The 13,689-nt window shown below is 42.5% G+C and overlaps 2 protein-coding genes across 2 annotated transcripts in view; one reads left to right on the forward strand and one right to left on the reverse strand.

The window, feature by feature from the left end:
- The window catches only part of LOC6039063 (katanin p80 WD40 repeat-containing subunit B1), a 43,346-nt gene extending 40,467 nt beyond the window's left edge, over positions 1-2,879 (reverse strand). Inside the window, 1 exon segment of the mRNA XM_038256869.1 lies at positions 2,562-2,879. Coding sequence (XP_038112797.1) covers positions 2,562-2,610 — 49 coding nt within the window. The 5' untranslated portion in view covers positions 2,611-2,879.
- Positions 2,880-4,999: 2,120 nt separating this feature from the next.
- Positions 5,000-9,962, forward strand: LOC6039062 (serine--tRNA ligase, mitochondrial). The gene is made up of 3 exons (XM_001848687.2): positions 5,000-5,628; positions 9,020-9,596; positions 9,658-9,962. The coding sequence occupies exons 1-3, from the start codon at positions 5,122-5,124 to the stop codon at positions 9,900-9,902; spliced, it is 1,329 nt and encodes a 442-aa protein (XP_001848739.1). The 5' UTR covers positions 5,000-5,121; the 3' UTR covers positions 9,903-9,962.
- Positions 9,963-13,689: the final 3,727 nt, after the last annotated feature.

Raw genomic sequence — 13,689 nt, forward strand, 5'->3', positions numbered from 1 at the left:
GGGATCGGAAACAAGGACTAGCTTGGAAGGAAAAAAGAAAAGCAAATCTGGATAGGTTTAACGTTGGTGCTATATTCATAGCCGAACTTTCAGGAGGAAGATAACACGGGAAAGAAGGAAAGGAGTCAAGGAAGTTGTCGTGGTAGGAACGGGTGTTTACTAGGAAGGTTACTCTGCCAACTGCTCCAACGAATTCACAAGCTTCGCTTCGCCCCCCTCCGCCGGTTTCACGAAGATGAATCCATCCTTGGTGTAGACGCTGTGAAGCTTTCCTGACTTCTTGAGTTTGAGTGCCGCACCCTTGATCGACCGAGCTTGATCCGTCAGGTTCTCGTTCAGATAAACCCTCTTGTTCACATTGAAGCCAAGATGCGTCAAGGAGAGATTGTGCGATGATAAATAGCGGAAGTAGAAGTCATCTCTAGCAGCACGGAAGGCGAATTGCAGCAGAATCGGTGGAGTTGAGCCAGGTGCAATCGGGGGCCGAGCCAATCGCTTCGTGTAGATAAGTGGAAGTTCACGTTCGCCATAGCCAAGTGCCGCCGACGCACTCTTCACAAAACCAAGTAGGTCTTCGGGTTGATGATACGGAACGCCAGAGAGCAGCAGATCATTCGATTTGGAATTTTTGAGGTGGCGTTCATGATTGAGATTAACGTTGTTTTGAGTAAGTGCGAGGGCATCCGACAAATTGTTGATCTCCACAGAGCACCGGTCCTTGAAGGATTGCACATCCTCACGAAGTGTAGTGAACTCGGCCTGCAGGTCACTTTTGCAGGTGTCGATTCTCGTGTTGGTGTCATCAAACATCTGTTTCATCCTGGTCAAAAGTTCGTCGAAGGACTGGATTCGGTCATCGGTCTCGTCCAAATCGTCTCTCGAGCGTTTAAAGTTGATACCATCCTTGCTGGAAACAGATGACTTTTTTTGTCTTCTGTTTTCTTCGTTCCACTCATGATCGCTGTCAAATGCTGAGTGGTTCCAGTGAGTGACTTGGGAGAAGGAGAGTAATCCGGCAATATGGCGAAGGTTTGAGGAAACACTCGTGTCCAGCTGCAAAACTTCGTCGTCGTATTTGGCTTCTGGCAGCAGGAACTAAAAATGTACTCCAACAACTACGGGAACCGCACTACTCGCGCAATCAATTAGCAAAACGATAGTCGTTGTCGAGTTTCAAAAACGGGGTTAAAACTTCCCACGAATCACGAGCAAAAGTTTCACTCACTATTCCAAGTCATTGTTTTCACTAGGACCTTCTCTGCAGGATCAAATGTGAAGAATTTGAAGTTTCGCAACTTCAACTTCTTCACCACCAAGTCGAAATTCAGCTTCTTATGCGTAATCACTTGCACTGAAGTTTTACTGATTTTAAGACAATATTGGAGTCCCTCAAGCAACTCGTCAACATCGTCTGCCAACGTATCCAAATATAAGAGGAAAAGCAAAAATTGTCGAAAATAATGTGATGGATTATGTGAAGTTTGAGATTCTCATGTGAAATTTCATGACAAACAGCTTAGTCGAAAACCACAAAACGACCCGAGTTAACCCTGAAGAGTTATTAGCGATTTTAAAAAGACGTTTTTGTATATTTAATGTAACTTTAATGATATTAACGATTTTTAAACCTAAACCGATTTGGCTTAAAATTGGCACAGTTACTTATTTTTTCCTAGGTCAGAAGGGTCAAAAGGTATCCCTTATGCCAATTATTTTTGTCACCCTAATATGCAGATTTTTTTGTTATGTCCCAGTCTATACCCCAGGGCATTTTTAACAATTTAAATGATTATGTTATCATTTTATAGTAGAGAATGTGAAACGCATGCCAAAATTTAAAAAAAATGCAAAAGATAATGGTAATGAATCTAAACAAGATCAAAGCAAATTAAAATGCTAAAAATAAAACAGGAAAAACCATAAAACAATGCTAAAACTTTCGTCACTTGTTTGCGCTGGTGAATATTCTAGCTCATAATCCTCAATCTTATAAGTTCACTTTGTACGAAAGAAAGCATCAAAATATTAAATCCCAAACACATTCATCCAACAAGATCCAATCGGACAGCGCACATCTATTGACCAAACAAAAACCAGTTGCGTTGTTGCATTTCATATCAGATATCAGTCAGCAGGGGACGAAACGAAAAGAAAAACAACATCACACTCTTCCACCCCCACATCTCTCCACACTCCACCGATAACTCACGCCGACGTCGATGATGTCGAAGACCGCGAAGAGACAAGCCACCAGCAGAATAATCGTGCGAAAAGAATACAACTTGCCAAAGCAAGGTAAGAGACGACAAACTCCGCGGGGACCCCACGGCGGTGGAGGTGGCAAGTGAGACGGAAGCAGGGGGAAGGCCGTACCATATAGGAAGGAAGGCGAAAAACCTTGATCTCAGCTGTGTCCAAAGGGGCGTTTTTCTGGACCACCGAATCCGGTTCCACGGTACGGATTTCCCTATGGGGACACTTTTCCCCACGAGCAACACGAAAATAGCCATCCCGTGACTGAGGCAGCCAAATTGTTCCACCGTTCCGTCGTAGCTACTCACAGATTTTCGATGGAGTCTTTCTGCTGGCTGCTGCTGCTGCTAAGGCCATGCTCGGGAGGAGGAGGCGAAAAAAAGCTCTCGCGCACGCACAGTAACCAAAACACAACTTCTTTCTTTGCCGTTCACTTCCGCGGTCCTAAAACTCGTGCGGTTTGCGCTTCCTCATTCGTGTGGGGTCGCGCCGCGGGAATCGGTTCCGATATCCGTCTCCTTTTTTCACGGTAGAAAATTTTATTTCCGAAACTTTACTCTCGGGTTTTTTGCTCGCGCTGCTTCGTTTGCTTGTTCTTCCTTCTTTTAATGCTGGACAGGCAACTGACAGCTGCGATGACAGATCATCATCGCGCAAGAAAGGGTTTAGGCGAGGGAAGTCGAAACATCGCAACAGTGCCGAATAACGGAATGGTGGCGTTGGACTACGCAGCAAATAATGTTTACTACTAAAACCTTTTGGCCGCGGGTCAAAATCTCTGATGGTCTGAGGTTTGATCTCGTTGGTAGCCTTACTCTTTCCTATCCTCTTCTTCGTTCCACTTCCTACATTGATGTGTAATTTATATTAAGTTTGTTTTCTTTTTCATTTCAGGTTTACTTACAAATTCCGACACTGTTCACGGCAGCGTCCAGTGACGGTTAGCGACGATGGTGCAGTTCCTGACTCTTCCTTTGTGGCTTCATCCATAAAGTACGTTACGCTAAAATCGGCCAAAATTTACCTCCCTCCCCACCTTTGTCACGCTTTTCCTATACTTATAACATGCACTGTCACACTTGCTCAGACCCCTGAACGAGAGCTTAAAATAGAACCTTTCCACATAATCTGACATCTGATTTCGTGAATACAAAGAGACGAGTTGTTCCTTTTAATTCCGCTATATATTTTAATATCTTGACAGATACGTATTTCGTCTACTACTTGCAGACTTCATCAGTGTTCTGTTCTCGACTCGAGAACAGAACACTGATGAAGTCTGCAAGTAGTAGACGAAATACGTATCTGTCAAGATATTAAAATATATAGCGGAATTAAAAGGAACAACTCGTCTCTTTGTATTCACAGTAATGCATTCTGCTAAAACGCTCAACCAAACCACAATCTGATTTCGTTTTGTTTACCTTCACAGCTGATTTTGTTATTTTCTTTCGCGCGTAAAATCGTACCCCTACGATGAATTACAGTCAGACATTGGTCTGATGTCGTTCGTTCGGAATGTTTTGTGCAGTGAGTGGATGGTCCAACGTTCTGCTACTGTAGGTCATCATGATTTTTGAAGTGGCGCTATCTAGGCGGATGATGCACACCCTAGCTCTTTTCAACGTATCTTGGTTTGGTTTGAATACACACGTTTTTCGATGCTTCTTGATCAGTGATGTACATCTGTTCTCTGTGATCTTAGTAACTCCCAACGATTTACTACCTAAACAAACTGGAACGTTAGCGGGGGATCCTCACATTTCCTCCTCCCCTGTAGGTTTGGAAATGTATTCTTGTTTGAATTCGGGCTCAAACTCAATCCATTTCAACGAATCATCTTTTGAGTTAACTTTACGCAGTTGACCTGGCTGTTTAGAAAAGAAGGATGTGGTAAGTGATCGCCTCGACATCCTCCAGGATGCTTTCGAAAAGATGGCAGCGCTAGGCTTAGATAAGATTATATTAAAGAAGGTATCCTGCTCACTCCTAATGTAAACATCCCTTGACGTGAGCAAGATACACTCTTTGTTAACAAACTCTCACTAACCCATTTACATAGTTTTGCTTGATCTAGGGATTTTAATTTAAACATTATTCTAAACCAAGTTCTCAGCACAAAAAAATTGCCACATTGGGACAAGTGGATAAAAATCCTGAAAAAGTTTAAGTTCAAGTTTAATGTTTTACGATGAATAATGCAATGTAAACCTTGATGTGAACAATAACAGACACGGTTTGTTTTGCTGACCATTCTGTGCATTGTCTTAAAGTTTGATTGAATTCGGTTGCAGGAATCTCGAGTTATGCATAAAAGTGTTTACACGTGACGTATGCCAAAATGTCTTCTGACTGTGTTACTATTGGCCAGTTGTCGCACTTGCGGCTATTTTCAGTGTGTGTCAAGAAAGCACGTTCAGATCAAAATGAATTTTATATGAAAAGTGACAACAATGCACGGAGTTTTTTTTTCTGGATTATTTTTTGAAATCTATGAAGGTCGAAAGATAAGGCATTGAGATCTGCACAGAATGGTGTCCTTATCTCAATTTGGTCAAAAATGCACATGCGACAAGATAGCACGAGAATAAAATTTGAACCTCGATTTGAACTCAATTTTAGCACCCCATTATTCGATGAACAACGGAGTCGACCAAAATTCGACCTATTCCGTCAGTTCCTGTTTCTTTTTCAATGACAATTTCAACAAAACATCGCATGCATTGCATTTTGAGAAACGTCTAAATCAGCACGTCGTTGTTTATATTTTTGAGGTCTTTTGCGTAATTTTTAGTTGCAACCGTTCTGTGATTTGTAAAATCATAAAAAGTCAATGAAATCATTCAAATTTCGAAGAGTTTTCGCACAATGTTAGCATTTAAAACTTTATCCGTTCTGAAATCATTCCACTTGGAGCAAAAACTACTCACCTACGCCCGTTTCGTGCATCACAAGTTTCACCTGGTAAAACCGAGCTATAACACCGATTACCTGCTGAATCCGGCCAACATACCGGAAATCCAGCACAACATCGAGCACCGCAAAGGAGTCGGAAACATTCAACTGGTCCATGAGTTAAACAATAGACTGCGTTCGCTTCCTGCCAATGCAAGTGAGGCAGAAAAATCCCAACTAAATGATCAACTTCAGGCGGAGTTGAGAAAAATTCCCAACCGAACCCATCCGGGCGTGCTGCAGCACGGTGCGGATCCCAAAGTGGTGCGGTACTACAACGAGAAGCCGTCGCTTGGCGAGGGGGCAAAGGTATTTGAGTTTTCCGAGATGACCAAAAAAATGAACATCTTTCGGATGGAAAAGCTGGGCAACTTTACCGGCCACAAGTCGTACTATCTAACGGGCGAGTTGGCCGAGCTAGTGAGTATTTTCAATGGATACAATTTTATTTATGAAATCTTATCAGATATTTTCTTCGCCACGTCCTACGGAGAATGCAATCGGTTTGAACAATTTGTGTTTAACCTTTCGGAAGCCGTGTTTTTCGGCTTCCCTTACAAACATCCTTGCGATCGGTGCACAAAGTATACTAGCGCGATCGCCGAAAGGTAACCATGCTTTTGCTCAAGATTCACAACTATAAATTCTATAAAATTTAGGGCACGAATCTTTTGGTTTTCTTCTACAAAGATGTGCTCTGGAGCATAATTATAGCTCGTTCGTGAGGTTTTGAAAATATAAAACATTGTATGGTAATGAGCTGTTTTCTGAGGTTTCGGTAAACTAGTTGTATTTCGAGATTTCCCAAAAAGTGTCCACGTGGTTTATGGATGGTCCCTAAAGACTATGCAGTAAAAATTATAACGACTCTTTTTATGAAATGTACTTTTTAACACTTAATTTGAAATTGCAAATTGCGCCGACATTGCATCCGACCACCACCTCGTTGTCGGTGAAATACGACTACGGGTAGCGCGTGTCGTACGGCAAGAGGAGAAATTCGAATCCCGAAGTAAGCAGGGCTTTTGTCGGCGAGCTCCAAGCCCGAGCCTTGGCAATTCCGGACAGCACTGTTGAAGAGGAGTGGCAGTTCATCAATGACGCCTTCGCTGTTACCGGCGAGAAAACTCTGGGAATGCTGCGAACTCAGAGGAAGGAGTGGATTTCGGATGCCGAAGGTGGATAGATAGAGGAGAGGAAGCAGGCTAAGGCTGCCATTGTTAGTGCAAGGACGCGAGCGACGAAGGCACGAACCCGCCAAATGACGTCGAACTGGAAAAGGCTGTAAAGTGCTCTTGCAGGCAGGACAAGAGAGCCTGGACGGATTCGGGACAATCCGCAAAATGTTAGGCGGATCAACCGGGTGAACTCCAGTCCACCTACGCTGAGGGAGATTGAGGAAGCCGTGAAATGTATGAAGTCTGGAAAAGCGCCCAGGATAGATCGAATCTCCCCAGAAATGCGCAAAGCGGTCGCTCATTTGTCAGCTCGGATGCTGCATCGGCTTTTCAGCAATATCTGGGACACCACGACTTTTCCGGTCGACTGGATGCAGGGCATTTTGGTGAAGGTTCCAACTGCGACAACAAAACATCACGCTGCTATGCATAGCTCTGAAAGTCCTATGTAAAGTGATCTTGTGCAGGATCAAATCGAAGATCGACGAGTCTCTTCGACGGCAGCGAGCAGGGTTCCGCAGTGGCCGATCATCCGTGGATCACATAGTGACACTCCGTGCCATCCTCGAACAGATCAACGAATTCCAGGATTCTCTCCATCTGGTCTTCGTTGATTATGAAAAAGCGTTTGACCGTCTCGACCACGAAAACCTGTGGGAAGCCCTTGGGCGCAAGAGTGTCCCAGAGAGGATCATCAATCTCATCAAGGCGCAGTACGAGGCTTTCGTTTGCCGTGTTGTGCATAACCGTGGGTTTCTTTGGCAATCCTGAGCATCTCAACGACCTCGACTGTGCGGATGACATTGTGCTGTTCTCGCAGAGAGGAAACGACATGCAGAACAAGCTGGACGACCTAGCTGCATGCTTCTCGGCGGCGGGTCTGAAAGTCAATGCCTCCAAGACCAAGTCGATGGCTGTGAACACGGTACGCACTCAAGGCTTCACGGTAGCTGGTGAAAACGTTGAGAAGGTCGACACTTTCCAGTACCTTGGTAGTCAGATAGCGCATGATGGTGGTGCCAAGCTCGACATATCCACGCAGATCAAGAAGGCTTTCGCGGGTCTGCGCACCTTGTGGCGATCAAACCAAATCAGCTTACGCACAAAACTACGGATCTTCAACTCGAACGTCAATTTTGTGTTGCTCCACGTGAGTGAGACCTGGTGCGTGTCGAGCCAGAACACGTCGAAGCTACAAGTTTTTGTGAACCGCTGCCTACGCAACATCCTTCGCGCCTGGTGGCCCCAAAACTGGGTATCGAATGCATCGGCGGTGTCAGCAGAGGCCCATTCACGTCGAGATCCTAGTGGAGATGGATCGGCCACACGCTACATAAGGATGCACACGAGATCTGACGAGAAGCGCTGGACTGGAACCCTCAAGGACAACGCGGTCGGGGCAGACCAAGAGGCTCATGGCGGAGAAGCCTCCACCAAGAAATCAGTGTTGTTGACGGGACGTAAAGCTGGCGCCAAGTGAAGGCGAAAGCAGAGAATCGTCAACAGTGGAAATCCTCTAACGCGGCCCTTTGCTCCACTGGGGTGCAGAACGCATAAGTAAGTAAGTAATATATTTCAGATGCCTCCCCTTTGCGGCTATTGTATTAATTTCTCTCAATTTTTTTCGAATTTTCTAAAATTTCAAAATCTTGTCAAAAGAAATCCCTGACTTAATACACCGTGAATGCAGATTGTAATGTTTTCTAAAACAAACATGGCCGGCAAATGGTCGATTGTCGTTGTTTTTGTTGATTTTATTGGGGGAACATTAACCCTATAGGTCATTCGCTCCCGTACCAAATGGTCGATTAGGAATGATAATTTTATAGCATTAATAACAAAAAAATAATTTTTTTATCAAAATGCTCAAACAAAAATTAGAAATGGGCATTTTCAGAGTGAAAACGGGCGTTGACATACCTGATGAACCAAGTCCCTGACGAACAATTGGCAATATAATTGGTACAATAGAGTTGAAAAGCGTTCAGGGATAAGAGAACCAAAGTCAATAAAATCAAAATCACAGAACAGAAACAGAAACCGTATTCGAAAATCAGTGAAACGAAATAAAATCAAAGGTAGATCGTAGCTGAAAATGGAAAGAAGAGATACCCCGTTTTGTGATGTTTAAGGTACATCCACAACAGTTGGTTCAACATTCTGCAAATTGAAACAATACCGTCTACAATCATAGCCGTCTCGACTCTGACCCTCGCTGGTCATAGGTTTACGAGCCGTTTCCACAAGTCACCAGCCAGGTAACATGGTAAGGCAATAGGAAACTTGCAATGAGCCAGGGCCATACTATTTTTACCAATATGATCTGGCTCCTTCCATGATTTTCCTAGGCTGGGCGTCAACCGAAGATGTATCATTCACCCTTGACCTGCAAAAATTTGCAGGGTAGAAGGTAAAATAAAAAAAAAAATTCCCCAATTTCTTCGAAAGACCCTGAATTCTCGGTCGACCATGTGGTGGCCATGTTTGTTTTCGAAAAAACGTTAAAATCTTGATTCAGAAGGCATCAATCAAAAAATGGATTTCTACATCTTGTAATGGCACAGATGTTCACTTCAATTGCAAGTTTGAACATTTAGATTCTAAATTTCTACAATTTACTACAATCATTCCAGGAGCAAGCCCTCATCCGGTACGCGCTCTCAAAACTCCTGGCACGCAACTTCCACCTAATCACCGTGCCGGACATCCTGCCGGCTCGCATAATCGAAAGCTGTGGCATGAGCACCCACGGCGAACGCAACCAGGTGTACAAACTCAACTACCCGCACGAAACGCTCTGCCTGTCGGGCACTTCCGAGATGGCTCTGGCGGGATACTTTGCTGGAACTGTTACGGAGGAGTCGCGACTGCCGCTCAAGCTGACCGCCGTCAGTCGTTGCTTCCGGGCGGAAACTTCGGCGCTGCACGAGGAGAAAGGCATCTACCGGGTGCATCAGTTCACCAAGGTTGAGATGTTCTCCGTGTGCCGGCCCGACCAGTCGGAGGCGATGCTGGAGGAGTTTCGGGACATCGAGGTGGATCTGTTTGACGCGCTGGGCGTTCACTTCCAGCTGTTGGACATGCCCGCGTGCGAGTTGGGTGCGCCTGCTTACCGGAAGTATGACATCGAGGCGTGGATGCCGGGCAGGGGGATGTACGGGGAAATTTCTAGCTGTAGCGACTGTACGGATTATCAGGCGAGGAGATTGGGTAGGATTATTTTGCTTCATAACTGGAATAAAGACATTAATGATAAACTTCTTCAACACAGGAATTCAATATCGCTCCGGAAGCGACAACAGTCAGCTAAACTATGCTCACACGGTCAACGGAACGGCGTGCGCAATCCCACGAATGTTAATTGCCCTGTTGGAGAACTTCCAAAACAAAGACTACACCATAACGATTCCGGAACCGTTGCGACCTTTCATGCGAGGGAAGGACAAAATCAGCCGAAAGAAAGTGTTGCCCGAACTTAAGCTAACCAAACGATTGGCTCAGGAGGAAATTTGTTAAGATCAGTTATCGTTACGCAGAATTAGAATTGTTAAAATAAAATCAACTATAATATGAAAAGAGCTCTCATCTAATCCCTTCCATAAGGGGCCAAAGAAACACTCCCTCTTTATGCGAAATAAAACTGTCTGATTGATAAAATTCAAAAATAAAATGCCTCCCTGTGTTTGCACAATCCAATCCGGAGTGCCTCCGTCATGACCAAAAACAGTATCAACTGCTCCCGTCGAAAGAGTGTGACGAAGCGTAAAGGCACTTCACAACGTCCATAATCTCGATCTTCTGCGTTGGTTTATGGCAAAAAAAATAAAACAAACTAAGACTGAATTGAATAAACGGTGCGTGCACTCATACTTGTACCAACCACACACAAGATTTTGCAAATCAAGAATCCGTTCCGGTTCACTGGAGGGGATTCCGATGTCGCCGGCCATCAAGCGGAGCCCAATGAAGCGGAAAGTTCTTAAAACCAAACGTTCTTGATTCGCTATATCGTCATCGGTTGAAAATGTCTCGCGTTTAGTTCAATCGCAACTTGGGCGGGTTCAGAGTAAATGCTTATCTCGTAATCTCATTTCGGCAGGTTTGTGGTGAAGATTGCGATCGATGCGCTTTATTGGAGATGCTTAAACCTACAAATGAAACGTTACGCAAGTAGGATGATAGCGATTGATTTTATAACTGAAAAGATAATTACAATAAAAACGCAGTACATACAGATATATGAAAAAGACCAAAGTGTTCAGTTTCGTTTGCATCAACCGGAATTTTGAAATACTATGACCCCAGAAGCTAGCCTAAAATTTTGAGCTTATTTGGTTAAGGTTTAATTGCTCCAGTTTTGATCTGAATTTAGAATGGAATTTAATTGATTGATTTTTCACATTTTAAATCTTCTTCTAGAAAGCATTCCTAGACCCAACTAAAATGTAGTCATCTAAGAGATTTCTTATAGGTTTTGATCCGGAGAACAACTTTGTAGAACATCGCAAAGCGCTAGAAATTGATCCCGGAAAGCTTGAATTGAATCCCGGATTTGAGTGAATATTGATGCTCTGTCAAATACAGGTACTTTAAGCTAATTTGTGAAAGTTTTAAACTTCTGATAACTTTTTCTAGTAAGTTTATATTAGAAAATTGGTTCAAAATTTACCTTTTTTAAGTTAAACTTATCAGAATATCATTTAATGAAGAACTATATTTATTAAATTTGTATTTTATGTTGTAAGAGCCTCTATTGAACAAAAAATATATCTTGTTTATATTTTTATTAACATTATTCGACAAGAAATACTGTTTCGGAACAAAATTGTAAAACAATCCAGATTGTCCTGGAACCGGTTCAACCCGCCGAGACGAATTCGGATGCTTCAAATGGAAAAGGGTTTTTTTGTCCTCTATCTGACATCCAGTAAAAAATCTGGAAATTTCTAGAAATAGATATTCAAAAACAAATGTTTTGATAAGTATTACCTAAAAAAGTAAACCATTTTTTATATAAACTTACTAGAAAAAGTTAAACCGTAAACAACCGTAAAACAATCCAGATTGTCCTTGAATTGGATCTTGAAGAGGACATTTTGCCGCGTCAATTGATATATAAAAGTGGTACTTTAGTCGATTTTTATCTACTTTTACATAAAGAAACACTGTAGTTAACTTCTACCAGTGAGTAACGGGGCAATTGTTTCCGATGTTTAGTATTTTTTGGACACTTCAACAAATTTGTCTTCTATGCATACGAAAAAGCCATAAAATATTCAAAATATATATTTTGAGTCCCATTTTTATGTATGAGCAGTTCTCTACGGAATCGGTCGTTTTTCTTTAATTTTATTTTTTGTATTTTTTAATCCGGCTGAAACTTATTTGGTGCCTTCGGTATGCCCAAAGAAGCCATTTTGCATCATTAGTTTGTCCACATAATTTTCCATACAAATTTGGCAGCTGTCCATTCAAAAATGATATGTGAAAATTCAAAAATCTGTATCTTTTGAAGGAATTTTTTGATCGATTTGGTGTCTTCGGCAAAGTTGTAGGTATGGATATGGACTACACTGAAAAAAAATGATACACCGTAAAAAAAATTTTGGTGATTTTTTATTTAACTTTTTGTCACTAAAACTTGATTTGCAAAAAAAACACTATTTTTATTTTTTTTTATTTTTTTGATATGTTTTAGAGGACATCAAATGCCAACTTTTCAGAAATTTCCAGAATGGGCAAAAAATCTTTGACCGAGTTATGATTTTTTGAATCAATACAGATTTTTTCAAAAATTCGAAATATTGGTCGCAAAATTTTTTAACTTCATTTTTCGATGTAAAATCGAATTTGCAATCAAAAAGTACTTCAATGAATTTTTGATAAATTGCACCGTTTTCAAGTTATAACCATTTTTAGGTAACTTTTTTGAAAATAGTCGCAGTTTTTCATTTTTTCAAAATAGTGTCCATGTTTGCCCACTATTGAAAAAAATATTTTTGATAAGCTGAGAAAATTCTCTATATTTTGCTTTTTCAGACTTTGTTGATACGACCCTTAGTTGCTGAGATATTGCCATTCAAAGGTTAAAAAACAGGATAATTTATGTTTTCTAAGTCTCACCCAAACAACCCACCATTTTCTAATGTCGATATCTCAGCAACTATAGGTCCGATTTATAATGTTAAAACATGAAACATTCGTGAAATTTTCCGGTCTTTTCGATAAAAATATTTTCAAAAAATTTAAATCAAGACTAACATTTCAAATGGGCGTAATATTGAATGTTTGGTTGTCTGTGGTGTCGTGATCGGGGACTTTCTTTTATAATAAAAACACATATATTTTACAATTAACAAACAACACGTCTTATTCCACACAAATTAACCATAAAACTGATTTGACAATCTTCATTCTCTCTTTCACTGGCCGCGCGCATCTCGTTGTTTTCTCGCTCGTTGTTCTCTCTCGCAGATCGCTAGCGCGCTTTCGCTCTCAATCCGCAATCTGTCAGCTAACAAGGCAATATTCATGAAGGTGCGCACTTTTTGTTGCGCTCTAGCTCTTATTTATGAGTTATATCTGTTGTGGCGACTGGAATTGCGGCCCCTTCCTGGGTCTACGCCGCTGGACTCGCACTTGGCAGCTTTGAGCTTCCACCTTGCGACTGTCAACACAGCGCGTCAAGGGAAATGAGAGTTGTCATTGTTGTTGTAAATAAATGTTATTCTTGTTTTGTGAGTAGAAGAATCCTCATGTGTTTTACTTCGTTGGACGAAATTGTCTTTCTGTCCTTTTAATTGTTTATTGTTACACCCCCACGACCTGCAACTCGACCCAACTCGACCACCCTGCGGGTGTCGTCCGGGGGTTGTAAAAGTGGCGACGAGTAGGAGTTTTGACCATGTTTCTGTCGGTCAAAACAGAAACCGCGCGGAGGAGGGAAGTGGAAGATGTTCCGGATCAAGCCAATCTTGATGCCGGTTGTGGACCGCTGGCAGCGGGCGAACCAGCAACTTTGTCGGCAGCTGCGCAGCAACAACATTTCCACCATTCGCCGTTCCTTCAGCGTCCTCCACCACACGCAGCATCGTACGTCGAGTGCTTCGAACAACAGCGAGGTTATGTTCAGGAGCTCTTTCGGCAGCAGCAGGAAGCGCTTCAACGTCAACTGGTGGAGATGCAGCAGCAGCAGCTGGCATTCATGCAGCATCAGCAGCAGTTCATCAGTAGCATCGTGACGTCGATGAAGGTGCAGGCCCAACCGTGCCTGGACTCGCTTGGCAGCGGCAACGCGGAGGAG

This window comes from Culex quinquefasciatus, chromosome 1 (genome assembly GCF_015732765.1).
Source record: "Culex quinquefasciatus strain JHB chromosome 1, VPISU_Cqui_1.0_pri_paternal, whole genome shotgun sequence".
Classification (NCBI taxonomy): domain Eukaryota; kingdom Metazoa; phylum Arthropoda; class Insecta; order Diptera; family Culicidae; genus Culex; species Culex quinquefasciatus.